At 33.3% G+C, this 25,714-nt stretch overlaps 1 protein-coding gene across 1 annotated transcript in view; it reads left to right on the top strand.

The window, feature by feature from the left end:
* Positions 1-1,188: 1,188 nt before the first annotated feature.
* Positions 1,189-25,714, top strand: part of Kcnd2 (potassium voltage-gated channel subfamily D member 2) — a 468,290-nt gene continuing 443,764 nt past the window's right edge. Inside the window, exon 1 of the mRNA XM_023567253.2 lies at positions 1,189-2,303. Coding sequence (XP_023423021.2) covers positions 1,189-2,303 — 1,115 coding nt within the window. The remainder of the gene's footprint in view (positions 2,304-25,714) is intronic.

The following is a 25,714-nucleotide window of genomic DNA, read 5'->3' as shown; positions in this document are numbered from 1 at the left end:
CCGCGCCGCCGCCGCCGCCGCCCGCCCGACCGCCTCGCAGCTCCGCAGCCCCGCAGCCCCGCGCCGCGCCGCCCCGGCCCCGGCCACCGCGGCCGCGCAGTAAGTTGGCAGGAGCCAGTGCCCTGGGTTCTCGCCTCCCCCGCACCTTTTGAACTTGTTGCTGTCGCTCGGCTAGCCTGCGCCTGGCTTTTGGAAGGTGAAAAGGAGGAGGGAAGGCACAGAGGGATGGGGGAAGGGGAAAAAGAGCTCGCTTGAGCTTTATTTATGCTTCCTCGGCGGCGCCTCGGATCCTGCGGCTCGCAAGCTGCTTTCTCGCCTTCTTCTTTTCCGGGTGCACGGCGAGGAGAAAGTCTCTATGCAACTCAGCCCCCAGCGCGGGCGCGCACTTTGCCAGGTATGTACCGCGGGCGAGGCGCGTTCTGCGCCGCGGCAGATGTTGCTGCCGCCGAGGCGACGGCGCCTGCCGGCTCCCGGGCTCTGTGACTGTCACACAGCACCTGCGCTGAACTTGAAAAGAGAGTGAAGGGGCCACTGACTGGGCAGACGCTGGTGGCAGACGCCGAGGGTGTCGGCAGACGAGGGGAGGAGGATCGCTATTCACGCCCCCCGCCGTGCCCACGGCCCGTGGCACCTCTGTCTCCGCAAAAACTGGAGGAGGCGAGGCGCATCCTGACTCCTGGGGACGTGGGGCAGCGGCCGTGACCGCATCCCCGAAGCCACAACAGATCGCCTTCAGAAGACTGCTTTGGCGGGAAGGGCCACTTGGAAAAGGCAGGTTTGAAAGAGAAAAGAGGGACGGGAAAGGTTTCCCTGATTCGCCAAAGCGACACCACGGGGTGACTCTCCTCTTTCCTGCTCCGCATACTGACCCCATATCACCCAGACTGAGTCAGGGGACACCTCACACACACCTGTTTGAAGACACTGCTGCCTCTGAAGCCGCCCGTGTGCTTGTTTGTGGCAGGAGGTGGCCTGCTCTACCGGCTGCCAGAGGTCTGGCCAGGTCTGTTGAGGCCGCCTGCTTTTAGGACACTGCACTTCTTGTGGTTAGGCTGTGAGGAAACTTGCTCTTGTGGAAACTGTGACTTTGCCTATCTTGGCCTAAGACAGGCGGCTGGGGAGAGAGGTCCTGCGCGATTTGCCGGACTCTAGAGGGCGTTCGTGGCCCAGCAGGCACCGCGCGTCAACATGGCGGCCGGCGTGGCAGCATGGCTCCCATTCGCCAGGGCGGCGGCCATTGGCTGGATGCCTGTGGCCTCCGGGCCCATGCCAGCTCCCCCGAGGCAGGAGCGGAAAAGGACTCAGGATGCGCTCATCGTGCTGAATGTGAGTGGCACCCGGTTCCAGACCTGGCAGGACACCCTGGAACGGTATCCGGACACGCTGCTGGGCAGCTCGGAGCGGGACTTCTTCTACCACCCCGAGACCCAGCAGTATTTTTTCGACCGTGACCCGGACATCTTTCGCCATATCCTAAATTTCTACCGCACTGGGAAGCTCCACTATCCACGCCATGAGTGCATTTCTGCATATGATGAAGAGTTGGCCTTCTTTGGCCTCATCCCAGAAATTATCGGCGACTGCTGTTACGAGGAGTACAAGGACCGTAGGCGAGAGAACGCTGAGCGTCTGCAGGACGACGCGGACACTGACACCACGGGGGAGAGTGCCCTGCCCACCATGACTGCCAGGCAGAGGGTCTGGCGGGCCTTCGAGAACCCGCACACCAGCACCATGGCTCTGGTGTTCTACTACGTGACAGGCTTCTTCATTGCTGTCTCCGTCATCGCCAATGTGGTAGAAACAGTGCCATGTGGGTCTAGCCCCGGCCACATTAAAGAACTGCCCTGTGGAGAGCGGTACGCGGTGGCCTTCTTCTGCTTGGACACCGCCTGTGTCATGATCTTCACTGTTGAGTACTTGCTGCGCCTCGCTGCAGCACCCAGTCGTTATCGCTTTGTGCGCAGTGTCATGAGTATCATCGACGTGGTGGCCATCCTGCCTTATTACATTGGGCTGGTGATGACAGATAATGAGGATGTCAGTGGAGCCTTTGTCACACTCCGAGTCTTTCGAGTCTTCAGGATCTTTAAGTTTTCCCGCCACTCTCAAGGCCTGCGCATCCTGGGGTACACCCTGAAGAGCTGTGCCTCGGAATTGGGCTTCTTGCTCTTTTCACTTACCATGGCTATCATCATTTTTGCTACAGTTATGTTCTACGCAGAGAAAGGGTCTTCAGCCAGCAAGTTCACCAGCATCCCTGCAGCGTTTTGGTACACCATCGTTACCATGACAACATTAGGGTAGGTGCCATGAAGGGAAATGGGATAGAGGTTGGATATGGTTGAGTTGATTGTGGGCCTGTTAAGGTCTCACAGTACTCCAAAGGTACTAATGTTTTTGTTCTTTCTTAAGTGGCTTTGGGAAAATATCTAAATGATTTGGAAATAAACACTTTTTTGTTCTGTGAAATGGGTATGACAAAAGAGAATGAATATTGGCGGTCAAAGGAAAATATGAAGTATTGGTGTCTAAAAGTGATAAATACAGAAAGAAATTTGAGAATTTTTGAATTAGGAAAATGTTTAAAAAATGTATATATGAACCCATAAAAATATAATAACAAGGAAAAACAAAATTTATGCCCTAATTAATATATGAATATATTCAAAGTACAGTGTATTGAGATGTCTAGAAAGTACCTTAGTGCATTCAAATGACAAGTTTTCAGAAATATTTTAAGTATTTTTCTTTCATTGATCTTTAGGGCATGCATTTTTCCTATATTAATCACAATTCGTATTTTACAACCTTATAAAAGATGGAATACAGATATCAAACAGTTTTATGATAAATATGCACATGTATGTCATTTATTTATGGCTGACAGGTTATGTTTAAGGATACCAGAACTGAAACTGATCTACTCAATCAGATCAACTGTTGCAATGTTTTAAAATCTATGAAATGGCCTCAAAAAAAAAAAAAAAAAAAAAAAAAAAAGAAAAAGAAAAAAGAAAAACATATGACTGTTAACCCCAAGTTGTTTTAGAAGTTACAGATGCCATCAAGCAAAGAGTCCACACCTATTAAGCACACTTGGTATTAAGACAGAACAGTGTCTGGTGAGATTGTTGGTCACCAAGGGCTGTTTGCATTATAGTATTTTTTCCTTTTAACATTCTCTTTTGGGTTGTTCTTTTTGGAGGTATGAACTTTTGAAATGAGCAGAACATATTTAGGGCTAGAATTAAGGTTTTCTTAGGTGGCAGAAAAAGGAAAAATGTCGAATAAAATATGAATCAAACTGCAGAAAAGTAGCAGCATTTTACATATTAGTGAACCTAATAAAATAAAATGGTTAGATCTTTTTACTTTTATGAGTCTTAGGTAAGCTAGGGATTGATGTTAGTGCCCTTTCTTCAGCTTTATACTACTTTTCGTGCATAAGTAATCAGCTCAATAAGGACTTGGTAATGACTATAAGAAAAAGTTATTCCCAAGGCTGCTTTTTAAATTTTGTGTTTCTGGCTAATTTAATGGACTTCTTGAAATGGTATTGTGGTTAAAGTCAACTTAATTTTAGTAGACATATGGTGTTGAACAAAATTTCATGTATTGTCATATGACCAAGTAATGCAATATTTTGTGTGAGAAATTTTTGGCTAAGTTAATTAAGAAATTATGATAAAGTAAAATGGATTGCTAATGGTTTTGATTTAGTCATATATTTTTGAAGACCTACTGGTATATTAAAAAAGAATTATTGAAATCCAAATCTTGTGGCCTATATTTCCTTTTTACTCAGTTGATAACTTTATGACAGTTTATGAAGAAGATGCAGAACATTTTAGGATTGTAGGTGGTTTTTCTTTATCAAAGAGACTTTGTTTATTTTTATTTTGTCTTATTAGTGACATTTGAAATCATCATAGGACAAGTAGGTAGGGCAAATTACTATCATGACTTCAAGTTAGTACAACTGAATTAAAAACTATTTTAAGAAATAAGTGAAGAAGTATTAAAAAAATATACACTTTTAAAATTTGGTGTACATTGCAATTGTTTTGGTGAAGTCTCAGTGATTCATTTTATGTTATCTGTTGCGCAGAAGATTGTTGGTATTATTACAATGAATGCTAATGACCTGCTGATTTCATCTAGTTAAAAGTTCTGTTCTAAACTTGAGAAGTTAGCATTATTTTAACATTTGTTTCCTGTGATGACTAACAGTTTTTATTTTATTTGAAATTTAAGGAAAAAATGAGGAAATATTAGTCATTAGTGACAATTTTTCTTTTATAATCTTTATAAGCATCTACTTTCTGAAATGATTTAAAAAACTGAATCATAACTCTTGGATAAAATCTAAATAATGAATTTAGTACATGTTTTACTGGTAAGTGGATCATAAGGGTTAAATACATACACTTTCCCAGAACTTTGAAGCAAAATGGAAGTTACTTTTAATTTATGTTTCCCTGAGGTGGAACATTTTAATTTTCAGAAAATTTAATTAATGATTCTCATGGAATACAGCAGTCATACTTTTAAGATGTAGAAATGTCGACGTAATAAAAAAGACTTGATTTTCAAGAAAGCGTATACTTCATATAATGCAGCAGAGTTTCTTAGGGAAAGATCTTTACTTTTTCATCAAAATATATTTAGAGTGCATTTTAATTTCCTGAGAAGTAGATTTTTACAAACACTTCTTTTTGCTGTCTTATCTTTGGCTGTATCATGTCTCTGCAGCATTATAAGAATAGAAAATACTCAACAAAAGCCACTGCCAGACTTTATCTTTTATGCTGTCGTTTTAGAGGATGAAGCATGAAGTACAAAATTTCTAGAAAATCTGTAATAGTTTTAGCTAATATCAGACTCTGTCTGCAAGAATGTTTCATTATACTTTCTGAGCTCTTTTCTGTTTATTATTTTTAGTGAAGCTATGGTTCATCAATTATTGATAATAGAAGTAAAAATGCGATCCTAAACAATGGCTACCAAAAGTTTCAACTTATAGAAACATTATCTAAGGGAGAAGTAACCGCAGGAGCATTGTCACTCAGGACTGGGACTACCACTTGCTACTTTTTACATCATTTTAGATAGTTTATACTTGGTTTTTTGATCTGAAATATGAAGAAAGCTGTGAATCTATTTTACACTACTTCCATTCATTTTTGGTTTCCTAAAACACCAAACATGTCATTAGATTATAATTTGATCATGTTTGTTCTGTAGGTTATTACTTACCCTACTAGTAAAATGAGTGTTTTAAAATATAGTATTAAGGCTTCTCTGTTTCTTATTGAAGTAAAAATCATCAAAAATGTTTTAAGGTTGAAAATGGAATGGAAGAGAGAATGCCAGAATTTTCTTTTTAAAGCAGTGTTTAGATTGAGTGGTCATGTGGATCTGTTCATCCATGCAATCCTTTCTTTTTTAAATATATTCATTGGCTTTCACAGAGCCCTGTTTGTCCTCTTATTCCCTCCCCAACCCTATCTCCTTGCCATATCTTAGACTTATTAGCCTTCTTCAATAGCATTAGTAAAAAAAGCAATGGAGCATACTTGTTTGTCCTAAGAACTTTTAGAAGATAATTGATGTTTGTCATTCAGATGGTAGCACTTACATGCTGCTAAATTTAGAAAATTTCTAAGTGATCACTACTAATAATAAACTGAAGCTAACACTTCAGTTTACCATTTTATGTCACACTCATGACTTAGGAGTTACCTGGCACACTAAATCATTTGCGGAGTTATTGTGTTAGGCAATTTTGTTGTTCTTAGTGGTAGTCAGTAATTATTTAGGTGATTTTTTACAGAAAGAAATTGTGTTGCTCATAACATAAAACTTAAAAACTTCTCCAGAAATGTTGCCACTATGGTGTATAACATTCTTTAATTCTAAAAACAAGTGGTTTTCTTCAAAGTTTTACTCTGGGAAAGAAAGATGCTGTGTGGCATTTTGGTAAAGTTAATGTTTAGAAGGGAATTTTGAGATTTTAACTAGATAAATCATATTCTATTATGGATTATATTTTTAAAGAAACTTAGAGAAATGTGATATATGTTCCTTCTTTGACACTGAAGCTAGCCAGCTCTTAAAGGCTTTCATTTTGTTTTAGTACTCATTTGAATTAGAAGCTGTATTTGACAAGGTAGTTTAAAACTGTGTGTATTTAGTTGGAATCTTAAACTTAGGCCTTTACTTTCTTGGCAAGCAGATGTGTGTTAGAAAGAAGTAATGTGCTTTGTCTCAACATGGTCTCCTACAGAAGGGGGCAATTCTGATTCTCAGTGGGTCTACTGTGTTATTACTTTTTCTTTTTAGTTTCCTTTTAGATTATTAATTGACTTTGTCTTATACTTAGTTTTATAGTTACACCTTTTAGTTCTGAATTTTTTTCCCAACTATATTTGTCTTTGAATAGGAGTTACTGGAGTTCAGATTTCTTATTATTTGATTGCTCAATTACTAGTAGAATAAAAGTTACTTTTCAAATTATATATGATTTATATATAATATATACATATATATGATTTTATACTGCAGGACTTGTGCCTTGCCCATAGCTTACACAATTAAATAGGAGTTGTTTTTTCCATTACTATGCTGTATTTGTCTCCTAGTTCTACACTCTGTGGCTTATTTTTCTGCATTCCTTAGTATGACAACTTGCTGTATTTATTTACAGAGCACTGGGATTTACCATATGATGCTGATTGATGTAACATAACCTTGTATTCTCATCCAGTGAACTTCTAGGCCCTTTTTTAGCAAACTACTTAATGGGACCAAGCCTAATGGAAGAAAATAAATCAATTATTTTGTGTTAATTACCTAAAAAGCATTGGCTTGTGAGTTATTGAAAGTGTGCAATTTAACTTCTCTTTCACTGAAAGAACAAGAATGGTAAAAAGAACATTCACAGGAATGGAAGCATTATTTTTCTTCAGAGCTGTAATAATGAATTCACTCCCTTTTCCCCACTCTCCATATGTCTCATATTGTTTTCTGAGCACAAGTATATATATGTATATAGAAATAGGCATTGTTCTCCTGCTAGCTTCAGAGCTAGATTTGGTGATGTGGTATTTTGGCTGATATTGAAGAAAAAAAAAACCCAAGGGTAAAAATCATGTCTTCATTTCTGTGCACATTTACATGGGTCTTTGGTAGGTTCCATTTGAATGTTTTGTCCTTTGTTCTTCTCCTTTGAAAGTCACCTTTCACACTGACGTTCTCTATAAAGCTTCCATCTTTTCTAGCTTACATTACACTGGATGTTAGTAAGTTCAGTTTTATATATAACTTAGAGTTTTACTTTTTGCTGTCCTAACTAGATTGAAAGGCCTTGAAGTATGAGTATATTCCTTTTGGGGACTTGGGATCTAGTTCTGTGCTCAGAAATAGGAAATGATCCATGTTGATGTGTTGCTGGTCATGGAAATAGATGATCACTGCATACCATAGCAAGCTGCTTAGCTATGGAGCAGTGTACTCTCAGCATAAGTCTTGACCTCCCAACTTAAGCCATACTCTATTTAAAATTTAGTATTTTATTTAGTATTAACATTTAGTATTAACATTTTATTTCCTGACATACTACAATTCACTCTTACTTTCTCTCTTTTGACTGGGCAAGGCAATGAGACTTTTCCAGTCTTTACCCGTAACTAACTCTTCTGCAAAGGTTAAAATTAATGGTTGTCAACTACTACATGTATCAAGTTGTAAACTCTTGTCTATAAATGAAATATAGTTATCACTACTATCAAGAAGGAGTCCACATTCTACAGGATTAAAAGGTGTATGAAATGCAAATACATTTGATAAAGATCTTCCTACTTCTTCATTATCTATATTTTGTTTTTTGCTTATTTTGGGTTTCTCATTCAAGAGAATATATGCAGTATTTAAAGTTGTGTGTCTGATTTATCTCAACATTATGGTCTCAAAGTGCATCGATTTACATGCAAATACCTTCAGTTTATTCCTTCTTTATGACAGAGTAATACTCTTTAGTGATTAAATGCCATGTTTTCTTAATCCTTTTATCTGTTGATGAACATACAGGTTGTTTCCAAGATTTAGCTATTATAAATAAAGCTCAATCTAAATATAGCTATATTATATTAGACAGACTCTCCAAAATAAATCGAATCATTATGTATTGCAAACATGTACTAAGATAAGTACTGAATAAAAAAGATAAAAATAAAGTAAGGGTAAAGACCAAGTTTTGTAGATTATGTAGTAAAATAAATATTTTATATGTAATAAAAATGCAAATGCAAGTGTAAGTGCATGTCCTTATATAACATAACCCATTTTGCTTTGTTATGTAAAGAAAATCTGAATCATGAAAAATGTAGGGGGAATAGAGAGTGAGTTATCAGCTGTTAACAATAAAAAAAATAATGTTGAAAGAGTAGGATGACAGTTGAGGTAAAGTCAAATAGGGCAGGAAGGTTTTATTCTGAAAGTAAATGTCTTTTTGTGGTTGTGTGGTTATAATTTACCCATGGTATTCATTTTCTTCACTTCTAAGAATACCAAAAATAGTTCTTCTGGAATTTAAAAGTGATACTAGCAGCTTATAGTCTCAAGAAATCAAAATGTGGTTTACAGAGTTTAATTCAGTTTAACAAACTTGTTTAGTATTTACTACCTGTCCTTCACCAAACCAGTGAACACAGGGCCAACTTCCTTAGAGAACTGTGCAGTACCATTATAGTGGGAAAGGAAGAAAATAAACGCATAAATGTTTGATGCAATATCAGGTCACAATGAGTGTTCTGATAGAAGAAAATCTGGGTAAATAGCCTGTTGTTTTGGGAACTGCATAGACCAAACTTTTGTAAGAAGATGATATTTCAGCTGATGGCTATCTGAAGGGATGAAGTGAAACTGTGAATGTATGAATGAAAAGCTTTAGTGGAAGACAGAAAACAAGTACAAGTTGTTGTATATACTCTATCCAAATGTTTGGGACTTGAAGAATTTCAGATTTTTTCAGATTTCGGTTATTTACATATGCCTACTTAAGGCTCTAATCCATGTTTAAATAAGAGATGTGTTTATGTTTCATGTACATCTTATTCCCACTGCCAGAAAGTGATTTTGTGCAATATTTGTTACACCTATAATTAGACTGCAACCTGTTACTGAGGTCAGTAATTTTCCTTTTGCACCATCAAGATGACACTCAAAATAGTAGAATTTAGACATTCAGATTAAAGATGCTCAACCTGTACAAAGACCTCAAAGTGAGGGAGGTTTGATATATGTGATGCTATTATAATTGAAGCAAATGGGATCTTAAACATGTTAGGAATGTCTCTAAGACATTATAAAGCATAGCAAAGACTTCTGTTTTCTGTCACTAGCTTCAGTGGCTACATTTGGCAGTGTGAGATATTGTCTGATCTTGATAATAAACCCAGGGATGAAACAGCATCTCTTCATTTATGTGCACATGTGCATGGCTCTTTGATTAGTAGATTCCATTAGTTTTCTCCTTTGAGAACTATTGTCAACTTCTGAAGCCTACCTCATCTCTAGTTGGAATCATACTTTATGTTAGTGCCATTTTACATGTAATTTATGGTCTTATTTCTTGCTTTTTCTAACCAGATTGAAAGGCTTTTGAAGCTTGAGTATATATATGTTGGGGAACTATTAACTAAATTCATTACTCAGATGTAGAAAAAGATCCATGCAAATGTCTTGTGGATCATGGAGTGGATGAATCCTGCACACCATGAGAACTCTTTAAGCAAGGAGTGATACTGTCTCAAGATTGCCAATGTTCTGCTAATCTTATGGAAACTTAGATGAAAAGAGATGAAACGGGGAGACTTTAGAGAATGGTAAGCATGACAGAGATAGGATCTGTTTGCTGTATGAAAATGAGCACAAGCTCTGAAAATCTCTAAATTTTTAAATGGTCATTTTAAAATTAACTTATTCATTGTGTAGAAATTTACATTATTTATTTGATTTGTTATATTTGCTTTGGTGTAAATTTATATACAGTTGTCTGTAAGATTCTGAAAAACAGCATTTTATAATAAAGCATGATTACTCCTGATGAAAATAAAACTACAGTAATTTACATGCAAAAGTGAATTGCATATTTAAGCTGAAAGGTTAAAGCTGGTCCTGTATAAATGGAGAACTAAATGAGAATTTACAGGGTAATTTTTAAATTTTGAATATAGGTTTGCAGATTAACAGCTTTCAATTCTAATATTAGTGCTCCAGAATATCACATTCATTTTGTTTTCTATTTAAAGGATTTCTATCCTTTTTTTCTCACTTTGCAGTATGTGTATATCTTTTCCAGGTGTTTTGTTATTTTTATGATTTGAAAGAGAAAATAATTTACATATCTTGAAATCTGTGAAGAGTGCCATAGGCTGTATATTTTTCAACACAAATCAAATTTGGCCATGCATATAGCAGAAGTATAATGAAAATTTACAGAGGCAGTGCTTTGATAAGTATCAGCATGCTGGAGAATTAAACATAATCATGAATGAATAATTGGCAAGATTTGAGATTAGAACAACAAAGAAATTATCACAAAATGATTATATTTATGTATATATCACACATACATTATATTTAGTTACTTGAGCCTAAGGAAACTCACTGTGCCTTCTCATTTCGGCATACTCCTTTCTTTGAAACATCTTCCCTCTAGGTAATTCTATGTCCTACCTAGAAGTTCTGTCCGGACATTGGATTACTGATGAAGGAAGCTAGGATATATGAGACTCATCACAAAGGAGAATTTCCTGCTATCTCCTGGCTTTTGCATATGAAAGAGTTGGATAAACACAAGAGCTGTTAAATAATTTTTCTTGTCTATTTTGAATGAGAAACTAGCTTCTTTTCAACATTCTATAGAGTGGTATTATCTAACCTTATGCTATTTTAATGCTTATGTAAAAAGATAAAAGAGTTCATACTGTTTCAGATAACACTGAAATATATGAAAATGTTTCAGTTCTTACTAAATGTGGTGTTTTTGAAATAAAATAAGCATATATATATATATATATATATATATATATATAATATTTACTAACTTATTGAGATTCTAGGTATTTAACCCAGGGCCTTTGCACTGAGTCATGCCCCAACCCATTTTTAATTTTTATTTTAAGACAGAGTTTCACTAAGTGACTAAATTGTCCATGCTGAATATAAATTTGTGTTTCTTCTGCCTCAGTCTCACAGAGTGCTTGGATTACAGGTATATACAGCATATCTAACTACTAAATGAGATCAACCCGTTAATGAGAACAACCCATTAATGCACATTAGGTATAATGTGCCCTATGACTCTGTAAAATGTTTGATTTTTTCAGCTTTAGTTCAGAGATATTAAAATAATGCAATTTGAACGTGCAATGTTCTTTAGAAATTGTTTTGTAGAAAATTCTCAATTTGTACTTGAGGAAAACAAAGTGAAGTATAGTTATAAAACTTAAATAAAATCATAGAGGTAGTTAGTAGAAGAGCCTAAATTAAATTCCTGAGGGAGTGTTTTGAAATATAGCAATATTTATAGTATAATATACTAGAAGGAGCCCCTCCTTCCTATATTTCTTGTCATTTTATACTTCTCTTTATCATTAACAAAATATTACAGGTCTAGAAGTGTTTCCACATTAATAATCACTTCATTCCATGGTACCAATACAAAAGAAAAAGACAAAAAATAATCACTTCATAATTTATATATCTTTTTAATGCAATGAAGGACTGTGAAGTAGTCATATATGTAAGCAAATTTATATAACTTGTAATACAACTTATTCTATCATTCGTTCTTTGATCATCTGGTAATTATTAAATCTTGCTGAGACTGAAGAAAATTCTGATTGAACTGAAAGTTTGAACTCTGGATTTTAGATAATGATTTATGAGTTTTTTGATTCTAATGCTAACAGTATTGTAATATTAAGTGAAGTAAGTGTCAAATATTTTTTGTTTGATTTGGTTTGAAGCACAGACATTCAAATGTGAGAATATAAGGTCGGCTCATAAATTACTCCCAAAATTCAATGTATGCTTTCTTAATAAGTGAAGATCCATTTAAAATATCAAATGAAATGGTTAAAGAAATTAGCAAATTAAGTATTACAATTACTATAATTTAAAATATATTTAGAGGTGATATTCCTAAGGATATTTAAATAGTATGTTTTTACATTGAAAAAGACAAAATAACGTTTTGATACCTGGAATAAAGGAAGGACACTGCTCCTTTAAAATACTTGAATTTTTTGAATATTAGGAGCAAATATATACTAATATTTTAGGAGCACTCAAGATGAAGGTGATCATACATTATAAGACTTAATATTTCAATAAAATACACAGTGCAACCTTGGTTTGCAGACTTAATTTGTTTTGTGATTCTAGAAAATATGGCCATGGTGTGCTCCTGTGGAAAGATGGCTGAGGGAGTGTTCCTCAAACTGGTGCAGAGTTTGAAAAAACAAAATTTTGCCAAAAGCTTCTATTTGTGAATCAAAGTTTTTACAAACAAAAGTGTTTGTGAACCGAGGCATCATTGTACTTTATTTTTCTTTCTTTGGCACAAAGTCTAACTATGTAATGCAGGCTGACCTTGAACTTGCTTATGTAGCCCAAACTGGCCTTGAACTCATGGTGATCCTCCTGCGTCAGCCTCCCAAGGGATAGGATTACAGGCATCCACCAACATGCCTGGCTGTGCTGTATTTTTGAAAGCTAGGTCTTTAATACTAAGAGCTTAAAGAGATAAAATAAACATTACATTTATTCTAGGTGCACAGAATTTTAAATAATTATTATTCCTTCTCATGGCACACTTCTATCCTTCATCTGTGTGTGATACTCTTACCATTTTTATGTAGTTAATAATTTTAATAATCTGTTATACACATATGAACCTACCAACTAAAATAAAGTATATCACTGATATTCACCTATACCTAATGTCATGCACCTCCTTCTCCCATCACATACCACTGTTTCTACCTCTCTCAACTGAAGATCATGAGTATCCTGTATTCTATATTTATAATTCTTAAAATATATTTTAATAATAAATTTTGTTGAATTTATGCATAGCTATAATATTACAAGTAGTCTTGAATTTTCTTATATATTTGATTTATCCACATAGTTCCTATTCACTATAATAATTTTTGGCTGCTTTGTGGTATCTGATTTTATTGTGTGAATGTACTGTATTTGATTCTCCCTAGGGAAAAAAACTCACATTGTTTTCATGTTTTTTCTAAAAAGTTATGATATATCAGTTATTGACAGGTATAAATATTTTTTCTGTGTCTATACCTTGAATTGAAATTATGGATTATTTGCATGAATGTTCAACTTTTGAAGATAATACTATATTTTTCCAAAGTTGTTTTATCAGTTGACATTCTCTAGAACCCCAAAATTCTGTGAAGCAAATACATAATGTGACAAAATTACGAATGTTATTTCCATGAGTATTTTTTCCCATTATATTTTTAGATGAGGAATGAATATAAATGTTCCAAGCATAACTTGAATCTTATTCAACTTTATGATTTGTAATTAGAGGCATCTCAAGTCCAATAATATGAAAAACATCAAACTTAAAGCTGTGTTATATGGTTTGGTTTACTTATTGTGAAATAAGAATAAGGACTAAAGGACTGAACTTAGTATTCGATTTTTTGATAGTTTATAGTATTTAATAAAGTGTTACATATAACATTTTGATAATATGTACATTAAAGGAAATATATATGTATATATATTCCTGATATTAATATTGTCTATCAGTTTATTGCTATAATTAGAAAAAGTACTGTATACTAATAAAAACACAAAAATTCAGAAGGTATGAATCACTGTGCAATAGGTCCTAAAAATGAATATAAAATAAAGGATTTCCATCTCAGGAAATTCTTAGTTGTGGAATTAAAAGGAATATTATTTCTAATCCTTTATAAATACTCATTCAGTTTTTCATCTTAGTAGTACAGTGCAGCTGTTTTCAAAAGCATAAAGTACATTCCTGTTGATTTGTTGTCTTTTTAATTTTTATTTATTTTTTGGTTCTTTATGTGTATAGTTCATAGTGATCACATTCCTCATGAAGGATTGGTACATACATATAACATATCTTAATTATTTCCTTTGATCTTCTTCCCTTTTCCCCTCCCTCCATTTCCTAGTCACTTTTCCATGTGCAAACGAACTATCTTGGTATTTCCTACCGTCTGTTCCTTAATTGCTCTTTATTTATAATTTGGGTTTCTCATACAAGAAAAACCATATGATATCTAAGCTTATGTATCTGATTCATTTCACTTAAAATTATGCTCTTCAGATGCATCCATTTTCGTATAAATTACTCGTTTGTCCTTCTTTATGGCAGAGTAGTACTGCATTGTGTATAAATGCCACATTTTCTTTATTCATTCAGCTGTTGATGGATATATAGGCCACTTCCAAGATTAAACTGCTGTAAGCATGAATATTTATGTTTTGTTGTAATATGAAGTTTTAACTCTTTTGGAAAGTTGCTTAGAAAAGGAATAGCTGGGTAAAATGAAATTCCTTGTTTTAGTTTTGTGAGGAATCTCCATAATCATTTCCATAATGGTTGTACTACATTCCCATCAACAATGTAGAAGTGTTCCTATTTCCGGCAGCCTCACCAGCATTCATTATTATTTGGTTTCTGTGTCATAGCCTTTCTTTCTGGAGTAAAATAGGATATCAGTGTTGTTTTAATTTTCATTTCTATAATTGCCTGAAATTTGAACATTGTTTTGTGTATTTCTTGATGATTTGTATTTCTTCTTTTGAGAAGGGTTTATTCACTTCACTTGCTCATTTTTTTTTTAAATTGGAGGTTTTGTTTTTGGGGTTTAAGTTTTTTAGTACTTTTTGTATTCTAGATATTAGTTTTCTGCCTAAGGAATAGCTGGAAATTTTTTCCCATTCTTGAGCTGTCTCTCCACTCCATTGATTGTTTCATAGTTCTGTGCAGAAGCTTTCTAATTTGATATGTCATTTGTTGGTTTCTGGTATCATTTCTTTTGCAATCGGCATTCTTTTCAGAAATTTCTTGCTTCTTACCTGTGTCTTCAAGAGTTTTAAATATTGTATCCCTACCAGATTACGTGATTCTGTATTGATATATAGATCTTTGATCCATTTTTATTTTCATTTACTGCATGGTGAGAGATATGGGTTTAGTCTTAATCTTCCACATGTGTGTAGTCAAATTTTCCAGTACCATTTGTTAAGGGGCTATCCTTCTTCTAGTGTAAGTTGGTCCCTTTGTCAAAAAGCAAGTAGTTGAATGTTTTCGGAGTAGTTTCTGCATCCTTTTCTCCTGTTTCATTGATCCACGTTTTTTTTTTTTTTTTTTTTTTTTTTTTTTTTCCAGTACACTGTAACTTTGTAGTACAGCTTGAAGCCTGGTATAGTGATGCCTCCTGTCTTGCTTTTGTAGTCCAGGAATTGTTGGGGCTTTTTTATAGTTTAGCTTTTTTATAGTTTTATATGATTTTAGAATTGTTTTACATGTGTATAACACATTTTAGTTTTTTCTTGTCCCTTACCCACTTCTCCCTTCATCTCTTGATCCCCTTCCCATTTGCAAAAGGTAAATATCCTTATATTTCTTTTACTTCTGTCTCTTCATTGTTTCTCCCATTCTCAATGCTTGATTCTAATTTTATATATATATATATATATATATATATATATATACACACACACATATATATATATGTGTATATATATAAAACTTCAAATATTACTAAAATATTGTGCATGTATGATTTATGTTCAAATATAAATTTAGGAAATATTAACATAGTTCAGTACAAAATGTGAAGATATGTAAATACAGTATAATACATATATTTGTGTATTACTATGATACCTCATTTCTCTATGAAGATACAAAATAAACTACTAATGATGATACTTTTAAGAAGATCTGAACTTGCAGTAGTTAGTAAAAACCATTTTCCTTCTTTTCATGTACACACATATGTTTTTTAAAGGTACTAGCCTATAGACTTTGATGTGCTTTACAGTACATACATATTTTTAAGTTTAAAAATTCCTTTTAAGAGGAATTTTAGTATTATTTGGAGCTTTGTTTAGTATTTTTGTACATAGACAGCTTACTAGATATATATATATATATATATATATATATATATATATAACCCTTTTCCTATAATTCTTTAATGATTCACTGAAAACATCTTAGTAGATAAATGACAGCCTCAACTTATATATCAGTTCATATATTAGTTGTTCAATATGCTAGCCTACTGGTGTTGGTAAAATTATTTAACCTGATTGCCTAAGAATTCCTGTCCGTAAAATAAAGTTTCAGACTTTTGTGGATATATATATATATATCATATATATATATATCATATGATATATATATAATTATAGATGATGTACATGAGTTCTTGCTATTGTTTTATTGTTTAGCATTTCATATGGAATTAAACTGGTACATATTTACTGTACATAAGAAAAAGTCTGTAGCTTCCTAGTAGATTGCTGATGAACTGTTAATTGTTGACAGTGGGATTAAATCATGCATTTCTGTTTAGAAAGTGGAATTTATTCATCATACAATTGTTTTTGGTTGAAAGTTCATCATTTTCTTAATTTGGATTACCAAATTCTAAAATTCCTGGCTCTGTGGCAAAATTCTTTGAAGTTACAAACTAAATGATATCCTCATTATGTTTTTTACTCTGCCAGTTTTCAAAGAGTATCTAAAACAGTTTATTCTCAAATATACCAAAATAATTAAATAGGTTACTTTCAAAGAAAGATCAAAAGGAAATAGTGGAAAATAGATATTTTATATAAAGGATTATTGAGCTTAAAATCAACTGATTTTCTTCCCAGCCAGTGAAAAGAAACAAAATGAAACATTTCATGGCTGTTCATTCAAGAAAAGAAAATATTAGAAAGTATTTCACTTCATGAATTTTTTTGTTTGAAGAATAAGTTCTAAGAAGAATTTGTCCAATAGTTCCTTATAAGTAAGTTATTTACTATCATCTACACTAATAAATTTATAGGATATTTGGAAATACTTTTTATTAATTATTTGATTTATCCTTACTTCTGGTTACAATGTGATGATATGATGCAATATATAATGTGTAATGATCAAATCAGGATAGTTAGCATTTCCATTTTGGACATTATACACGTTATACATAATATATATATACATTACAACACATTATACATATTCATTGGTTTCAGTATGTTTCATTATATATATACGACTTGTTCTGATGCAGAGTAATTAACATTTCCATCTCCTTATTATTACTTTATGTTTAGATTTTTAGAGATTTGTAGACATTTATCAAAATATTAGTTACTTGGAAGAATAAACTTCTGCTGTTCTGTAAAACACTGGAGTTTCATATGTATATTATCTTTGTTGTGGGACCTATTACATACTTCTATCATCTTCCTTCTCTGACTTTCTCAGTCTTTAGTAATAGGTATTTGACATTTAGATCAATGTATTTTCACATCCACATATGAAAGAGAACACTGTCTTTTTGTGCCTGACTTATTTCATTTAACACTTTTTCCTCAAATGCCATCCATTTTGCTGCAAAGGTAGGATGACATTATTTTTATGATGTTCTATTATACATATATATAATATATAATTGGACATTATGCAAAATGAAAAATGATGAGCATTTTTGTAACTTTTTTGATTTGAAATTCTTCTCCTGAGAGTATTTATTTAATCACTGCTCAATTTCACGTTGGATTATTTCTTATTTATATTTTTGAGCTCCTTGGGTATTCTTGATACTCCTCTGTGAGATGACTAACTTGCATTTTTTTCATTGAGTAGATGTCTTTTCACTTTGTTGTTGTCCTTATTATGCAAGAGCTTCTTACTTTGTTGTAATCCCATTTTCTTTTTTGCTATTTTGTTGCCTGTGGTTTTGCGGAGTTATCCTAAAGATTATTGATTTTATGAATGTCGTACAAGGGTTTTCCATATGTTTTCTTCAAGAAGTTTCAGGTCTTACATTTATATCATTAATGCATTTGAATTTATTTTTGTATAGGATGAGAAATAAGAGAACTATTTTTTATTTGATCATGTTGAATATAAAATTTTTATAAGGAAAAATGATCATAATGTAAGAATATAAAGGTGTTTTTGTAAGAAATATAAGTAACTTGATCAATGTATATAGCTCCCAGATCATTATGAGATGCATTTATAGAATTTAGAAAATGTGGGGTGCTATTTTTTAGTGTAGAATGAGGACCACCAGAATTAGGGTCACTGTGGGTATTTATGAAATCTACAGATTGCTGGGATTTGAATATAGGTAATAAACCATTGTATCATATCCTAAAGAATGCTAAATAAAAATTTTAGCTTTTAGTGTTCTGGAGAACAGCTAACTAAAAAATATAGCTGTGGGTACTTTCTTTGGGGAATTTAGAATTACAAGCTTTTAAAGTCAATGATTTTCCTAACATTGTCAGGGACTGTGGGCTGAAATTTCCTTGGTTGGAGGCATAAAAAAATTAATTGATTGAATACAATAAAAATAAAGGCCAGCAGTTTCACTGGAACTTCTCAGGAAGGTAGGATCTTATAAAAAATAAGATAGCACAAAATCTGAAGACTCAGCCTCACAATTCTAGATTTTCTTTGGGTAAATTTTTAATTTTGGATTATTTTCTTCTATATAAAGTTGGTTTAAAAAGACTTATTTTTCAAAGAGGAATAATTTTTAATCTAAAGATGGAAGACAAATTACTTGAGGTAAGAGAAGTTCTGGGTAAAAATCTGCTAGATGACTCATTTCATGTTGATACTTTTTAGAATTTTCATGGCTGTTAGCCGATCCAAAATGATTTCATATTCTTTCCTGATAGAGATAAGAATGTACTCAATATACTTTTCCCCACATAGTATATATAGAGAAGTATGAAATAGTATGTGTCTTTTTCCATAAGATCTAGATGTGTACAACATTGTTTTACAAAAACATAGTTGAAGATTAATACTGTGAAGAATTAAAATTCACTTTCTCTTTTGGATGATGCTGTCTAATTAGCTGTAACTACAGAACTTTGGTAAAAAGAGAAAATCTATAGCCAAATGTTGTGATCCAGTTATGGAAGTTCTGATAAGTATAATCTTTCGGAAGCCCAGATGTTACTTAGGGTTAAGGCCAGGAGGACTGATGGAACAACTTAAAAATCTTGATATAAAGTGAGATTAGTTAAATGATAGGAAATATAGCCTTATAAAACTTCTGTGATGCCTCCTTTCCTGAAACAACTGATGGAGTCAGAAGGGAGAGTGAAAGAAAAAGAGGTGAAAGAAAAAGAGAATTAAGGAGAGAAGAGGGGTCTAGAAAGGATATATTCTTACTTTATAATGAGTCAGGGAAAATAATATACATTGTACCCCTATTTTGTTGCAAGCACCACAGGAAGATGTGAACAGTGTTATTTTTGTTTTCTTTCATGTTCTGTGCCTGCCCCCTCCACCTTGCTACATTTTGATTTCCTTTGGCAAGAGATATAAGTGAGAATAAGCTAAATAATTACCTACTGAAATGGAAACCATGACACCAAAAAGAGACTACATAACTGTAAAAACATTTTTAAATTCAGGTTGCAGGGCTAAAAGAAAAATCAAGCAAGCTCTTTTAATTAAAATGAGAACAAGATTGATGGAACATGTTCTGAGAAAAAAGTCTGAGTTTTGGTGTATGAAGTTTTTCTGGATAGATATCAGAGAATATTCAACAAAAATTCTTATGCACAATATCATGTTTTTGATCAGATGCTCCAGTAGAAGAACCTTGTGCTCCTACTGAAGATTGGAGTCACTGAACAAGTTAAGGTCTCCTGCCTTCTTGCAGAAATGATCTGTTGCCTGAACACAGCAGCTGTCATTTTCTTGCGTCTTTGTCCAGACGTAAACATCAGCGACATACCACACACCATGCTTGAAATTTTGACCTGCCCTTTAAATCTAGGGTATTAAAAATAAAATTACTTTGATCTTTTAATCCAGAATCTGTATTGGTGGGTCTTTATTTTTATTTCTGTTGATTTGGATGAATCCATTTTATTGAAAGGCTGGACATACAATTTATTTTCAATAGGATGTTTCTAACCTCCCATTGTGGTTCTGTTTATTTGTAGTTTCCCTAGGGACCAAATAAGAAAAAAACAAAAACAAAAACAAAAACAAAACAAACAAAAAAAAAAAAAAAAAAAAAAAAAAAAAAAAAAAAAAAAAAAAAAAAACAAGAATAACATAACCATGGTCCTATAATGCTCTTCTGGAGTCGTATTTCAGGGACCTTCTGGCAAAAATTCTCTCTTCCACAAAACTGCTTTAGCTGAAATCATTCCCACAGGGTTTATAATAATGCCTAGAACATTACTTTGTGGCTCATAGATGTTGAATAACAATCACTTTTTCTTTTGGTTGGAGACTTAAAGGCCCATTCATTTTTAGAAACTTACATCACTCACAATACTTTGTACCTGTTCTTCTTCAGTGATACATTGTCTCATGTACAAATGTCCACATATAGAAAACAAATTTCTACAGGTGCAATCTTCAGCTCAACATACATTACAAAATAATATATGAGATAAACTTCTAGGATTTTGATATGCCAGTGCATTCCTCTATAAATCCTTAGTATTTTTAATCATTGAAAGAAATCTGCTACATGGCAGTGCTATTCTTCTTGTCTCTGCTGTTGACTTGTTGCTCTCCATATCTGTTCTGGACCATTCTGCTGAACCTAGGCAGTAATTTCCAAATTTATGCTACTAGGAAATATTACATATGCCCTTAGCTTTTAAATTTTTTAATTTTAATTTTTATGTATTTGGTGACAGAGTCTTGCTCTGAAGTTCAGGCTGGCCTTGAATTCATTTTGTAGCCCAGGCTGGCCTTGAACTTGCAGCAGTCCTCCTGCCTCAGCCTCCCAAGGGCTGGGTGTACAGGCATTTGTCACTATGCCTGGCTAACCTCTTAGCTTTTAAAGGGAAATCATTTTAAGGGATGACCACATGGAGAATATTTCCAAATTTAGTGCAAAGCTATTAGGGATAGAATATTTTCTACCTAGCATATTACTTAGTACTCCATACATAAAAACCTACAAAGCTGCACATATATGGATATATATAATTTTTGTTTGTTTGCTTAGCAACTCTTACAATTTGAATGCTTCGTGATATGACTCATGAGAAGAATCTTCAGGGTCACCAGCAATGGGTTCCATTACCAATTTGTGCTTCAAGCCTTAAAGGGGAAACAAAACGAAATTTTCTTCCCTAGCACAAGTAATGTCTTGAAGGCAGAAAAATAAAGACCATATTCTAGGTACATTTAGTAGAATTATTTGACACTCAAATATCTGGTGAATATTGACTGAACATAACATCTAGAATCACTTGTCAATTTGTGAATCTTAATAATTCCGCCACTAATGAATTTGAAAGCACAGTAATCTTTCATTTATAAATTATATTTGCTTTTGTATTTGTATTTTTACTTTTATTGTGTTTTTCCCATCATAAGTGATCAATATTCATGAAATAAATGAAGGAAATATCTTTCCAAATGTCGAAAACATTTGATTCACTTACAGAGGTGGAGAGATATGGCTTTCACAGAAGGATGAACAGATTGCATTGGATGACATTTGAACCTTGTTTTATGATCTTAACACTTAAATTCCAAAAATAACCTGTCTATATGACATGGTTTTATTTTACCTCATTGTAGTATTTTTATCTGTAATCATCTGTCACCATTATACTAAGATTATTTATTTGTGATCTGTGAAATTGACACAGATTAGGTATTTCATAGAAGTGAAAATGCCTAAACACTGTTGTTTAGCAGAAGTAAGTATGACACCCAGAAACACAGAAAAAGAAATGTACAGTCACCTACAAATCTTGCAAATAAACACAGACTCCAGATTTTAGTTAATTCAGTGTATTAATTCACGGTATAACAGGCACTATGAAGAAAGATAAGAGAAACTGAGGTGTGCTCAAATCTGGGTCTAAACCAAAGATCAGTGACTTCTCACTGGCTGACTCCACAGAGCTTTGGTGCTATTGAAAAATATATTTGCATTTGTATGAGACAGAATTTGTGAGGATCACACTCCCACCCCCTCTGCTAGCCCCCTCCCCCACTGCCTGCTTTTTTGTTTCTTTTCAGTATTGGGAATTGAGCTCAGGGCCATTGCACTGAGCTACATCCCCAGTACCCCTTTTTATTTCGAGACATGATCTGATTAATATGTTTAGCCTTCTAGGTTGGCTTCAAACTTATTCTTCTTTCCTCAACCTCCCAGAGTGCTGGGATTACAGGCATGAACCACCAGGTCCAGCTTTCAAGGAATTCTTTGTTCTGAAATGATCAGTTGTTTGCTGGAGTTGAAAAGGACGCAAATCAACTGTCACTTGTAGTCAGATAAGGAAATTACAAGAATATTTGAACATGATTTTTCTTCTTCAGTGTTGACCTATATTTATTTATTTGTTTATTTATTTATTTTCTATCAGGCCTGTCCTACCAAATGAGGAAAAATAGATTGGATGCATGTAAATAAACTTTTGAGTTAATATCAGTGTCTGTTCTCTCTCTCTCTCTAAAATATAATCAGTATTTTTTCTAAAGGCTTGAAGATATCTGTTTTAATTTTCAGTAATATGCACACATGAATTGCTAAGTATTCCAATATTATCGTTGAGCGTGTTATATATTTGTTCTAATATAAATCTGACATTTTAGATACAATTAATTTAGAAGAGTCACTCTAGTATTCTAATTGTTTTGAAATTTTAAATTTTAAACTTTAAATTTGTGCTTATGATAAAATATAATTGATTTAAGTCTTACCAGTCAGTTTTCTCAGTACTCTTGTGCCCTTTTTCTTAATTTTCATTAACTTGCAATGGTATTTAAGTCCCTCTTGATGTCATGTTGATGATGTCATTTTCATGATACTTACATAAATTCAGTATTATGTCTCATAAGTAACAGACATTTAAGTAAAATTGTTCAAATAAGAGTTCTTTATATTCGTAGAATTATATAATCCCAAAATTGCAAGTTTCTTTGTAGGTCACCTCACTCAAACTTCCACCCAATTAAAATCTTTCTTTTTACTATATTCTTTACATTTATATAGACATCTATGAACTTTTTAAAATACTTCATGTAATTGAAATTTTAAGGTTGCTCATTTCTTTTATGCACAGATCAAATTTTATCAGGTTTTTAAAAACTGAGCTGAAATACATTTATGCAAATTAGGTTTTATTGTTTTAACACTGAATGTTTTTAGTTTCACATCCTTTTGAGGGTGGTACTTAAAGAAAGCTATTGTGTCCTTCTTTTCTGATTTCTGTGCTCAAGTTCACCCCCAGATCTTGCAAACATTTGCTATATAAAGTGATTTCTGGATCTCACATTGCTTTGAATTCAAATCCACTAAAGTTGACTTGGCCTAAAGAGAGTACATCTGAATCATGACCTTCCATGTCTCTGAATATAACCTAAGTGCATTGAATTCTCTTAATTTTATGATTACAAAAGCAGGTCTTTTATTTTGACTTGAAATGCTTGTAGTTACTCTTTATCCTTTTTGTTATATTGTTGATTTATTCTACTTGAGAATGAATTTTACCAGGTTTTTTAAAAAAGTTCTTGACAAATTACATTCCATGAGCTAATAAAAATACATTGTTTGTGCGTTACCTAGCTACGTGGCTCAAACGTCTCCATTAGTCTACTTAATTGTATTATAAAAATGAAATGGAACACACAATAGGCAATGTTTCTTCTGGAAATGCTATAAAGGAGTCTTCTCATCAATGAAAATGTTTGTCCAGATCATTGTACCCAAAAACATCCACCCCATACAACCAGACATTTAAAATTTAATAGGCAGGGAGAAAAGGAAAGGAAGAGTATAATAAAGACTCTAATTGAATTGTTCCAGCACCCATGGGCTATTCTAGTTTTGATGCACCAGAGGCTGAGGTTCATTAGGTGTCTGACAATTTTTCTCTTTCCTCTCAAGGAAGATCATCAATAATGAGCTTATTAAAACCAACAAGATGAATATAAGAAAAGGATCAGACATGCAGTTCTTTTGTTTTTACCTGTTTGTTCAAATTTATTCAAAGGGATGAGATGGAAATTATTACCATCATCTTCATTACAGATATCTTAGCTAATTAGTAGTTACTCTTGGTGTGTACTATACTGGAACAGCTCTGTTTTACATATGTAGACTTTTTTTTACATATGAATGTACAAAAGGAGTTACTTTTATTTCCTAAGTAAATAAATATGACTAGAAATGACTGATGATGTTTCTTTCTCAGAAACATAAAGAATGTGTTGGTCACAGAAATGTATAGGCTTGACAGTTACTTATTTGTCAAATAATGAGTAGCAGTTTTATAAGTTTCAGTCTAGAAACTAGCAACTAACAAGAGACTTAATTTCTATGAAGTGTATTTATAGAGACTATCGTAATTGAGTATATTAGTTTTTCTGGTGAAGAATGAGTTGATACTATTAAGCTGATAAGTAACTTTTCCTCTTTAGCCACGCATTGGTTCATATTCAGAATTTAAGATTCTAGTTGAAGTAATCACAGATGGACAAACAGACTTTAATGCAGTCCTAAAATAGCTTAATGAAAAGATGGGTAAGTTTTGCAGCTTTGTTTATTGATCTTTTCTCAGATCTTCTGTTTGAGATTATCATTGAAGCATCATTGAAATAATACATGCCTAGATAAATACTTATAACAGAGAGAACTGATTGTTGTAGACTTTAGATATGGAATTTACATTGAATATAAGAAATTAATTGTAAACTGAGTTTATTGGTCATGTCAGTATTAATGGACATATATATTAAGCCTGAAAATTGTATTAGCTTACACTTGATAAATAGAACTGCCCCAATCTTTTTTCTCTCAGGAATTAATTTTATTTATTACATTTCCTCTAATTTATAATATAATTAGTTTTGAATTCATTAGTGCTATAGAAAATAAAAGATATGATTACAGAATGCACATTTATAAAGACATTTTATCTACTTAAAATTTAGAGAAAACATACATGTGGTTTAAAAATCATCTCAATATGGTTTCAGAGTTTACTAAACATTAATTGGGACTTGATTAAAAGCTATTGCTATCATGAAAGAATTCTAAAAAATCATTAATGTAATGAAGATGTACAAGACAAATATACTTGTTAGACAGCACTTTGACCTATTCTTGTATAGTTAATTTCTCTACATTTCTAGTGTATAAATGTGTCTGGTATAGATATGTGTCTATACATACAAGTAGAAACATATAAGCAATAAAAGTATATATGCACATATCTGTACATATGTGTATGTATAAGTTTATATACATGAGTAAGTGTATAAACATACATATATTCACATGCATACATACAATCATACATACATTTACATACATATAAATTATATATATATATATATTTTTTTTTTTTTTTAAGTTTATATTGTACCCTGTATTATAAACTCATGGAGGTAAATACC

Source organism: Cavia porcellus, unplaced genomic scaffold, assembly GCF_034190915.1.
Source record: "Cavia porcellus strain 051 isolate PalLab524CR breed Dunkin Hartley unplaced genomic scaffold, mCavPor4.1 scaffold_2, whole genome shotgun sequence".
Lineage (NCBI taxonomy): Eukaryota > Metazoa > Chordata > Mammalia > Rodentia > Caviidae > Cavia > Cavia porcellus.
This window is presented reverse-complemented; position numbering and strand designations above follow the sequence as displayed.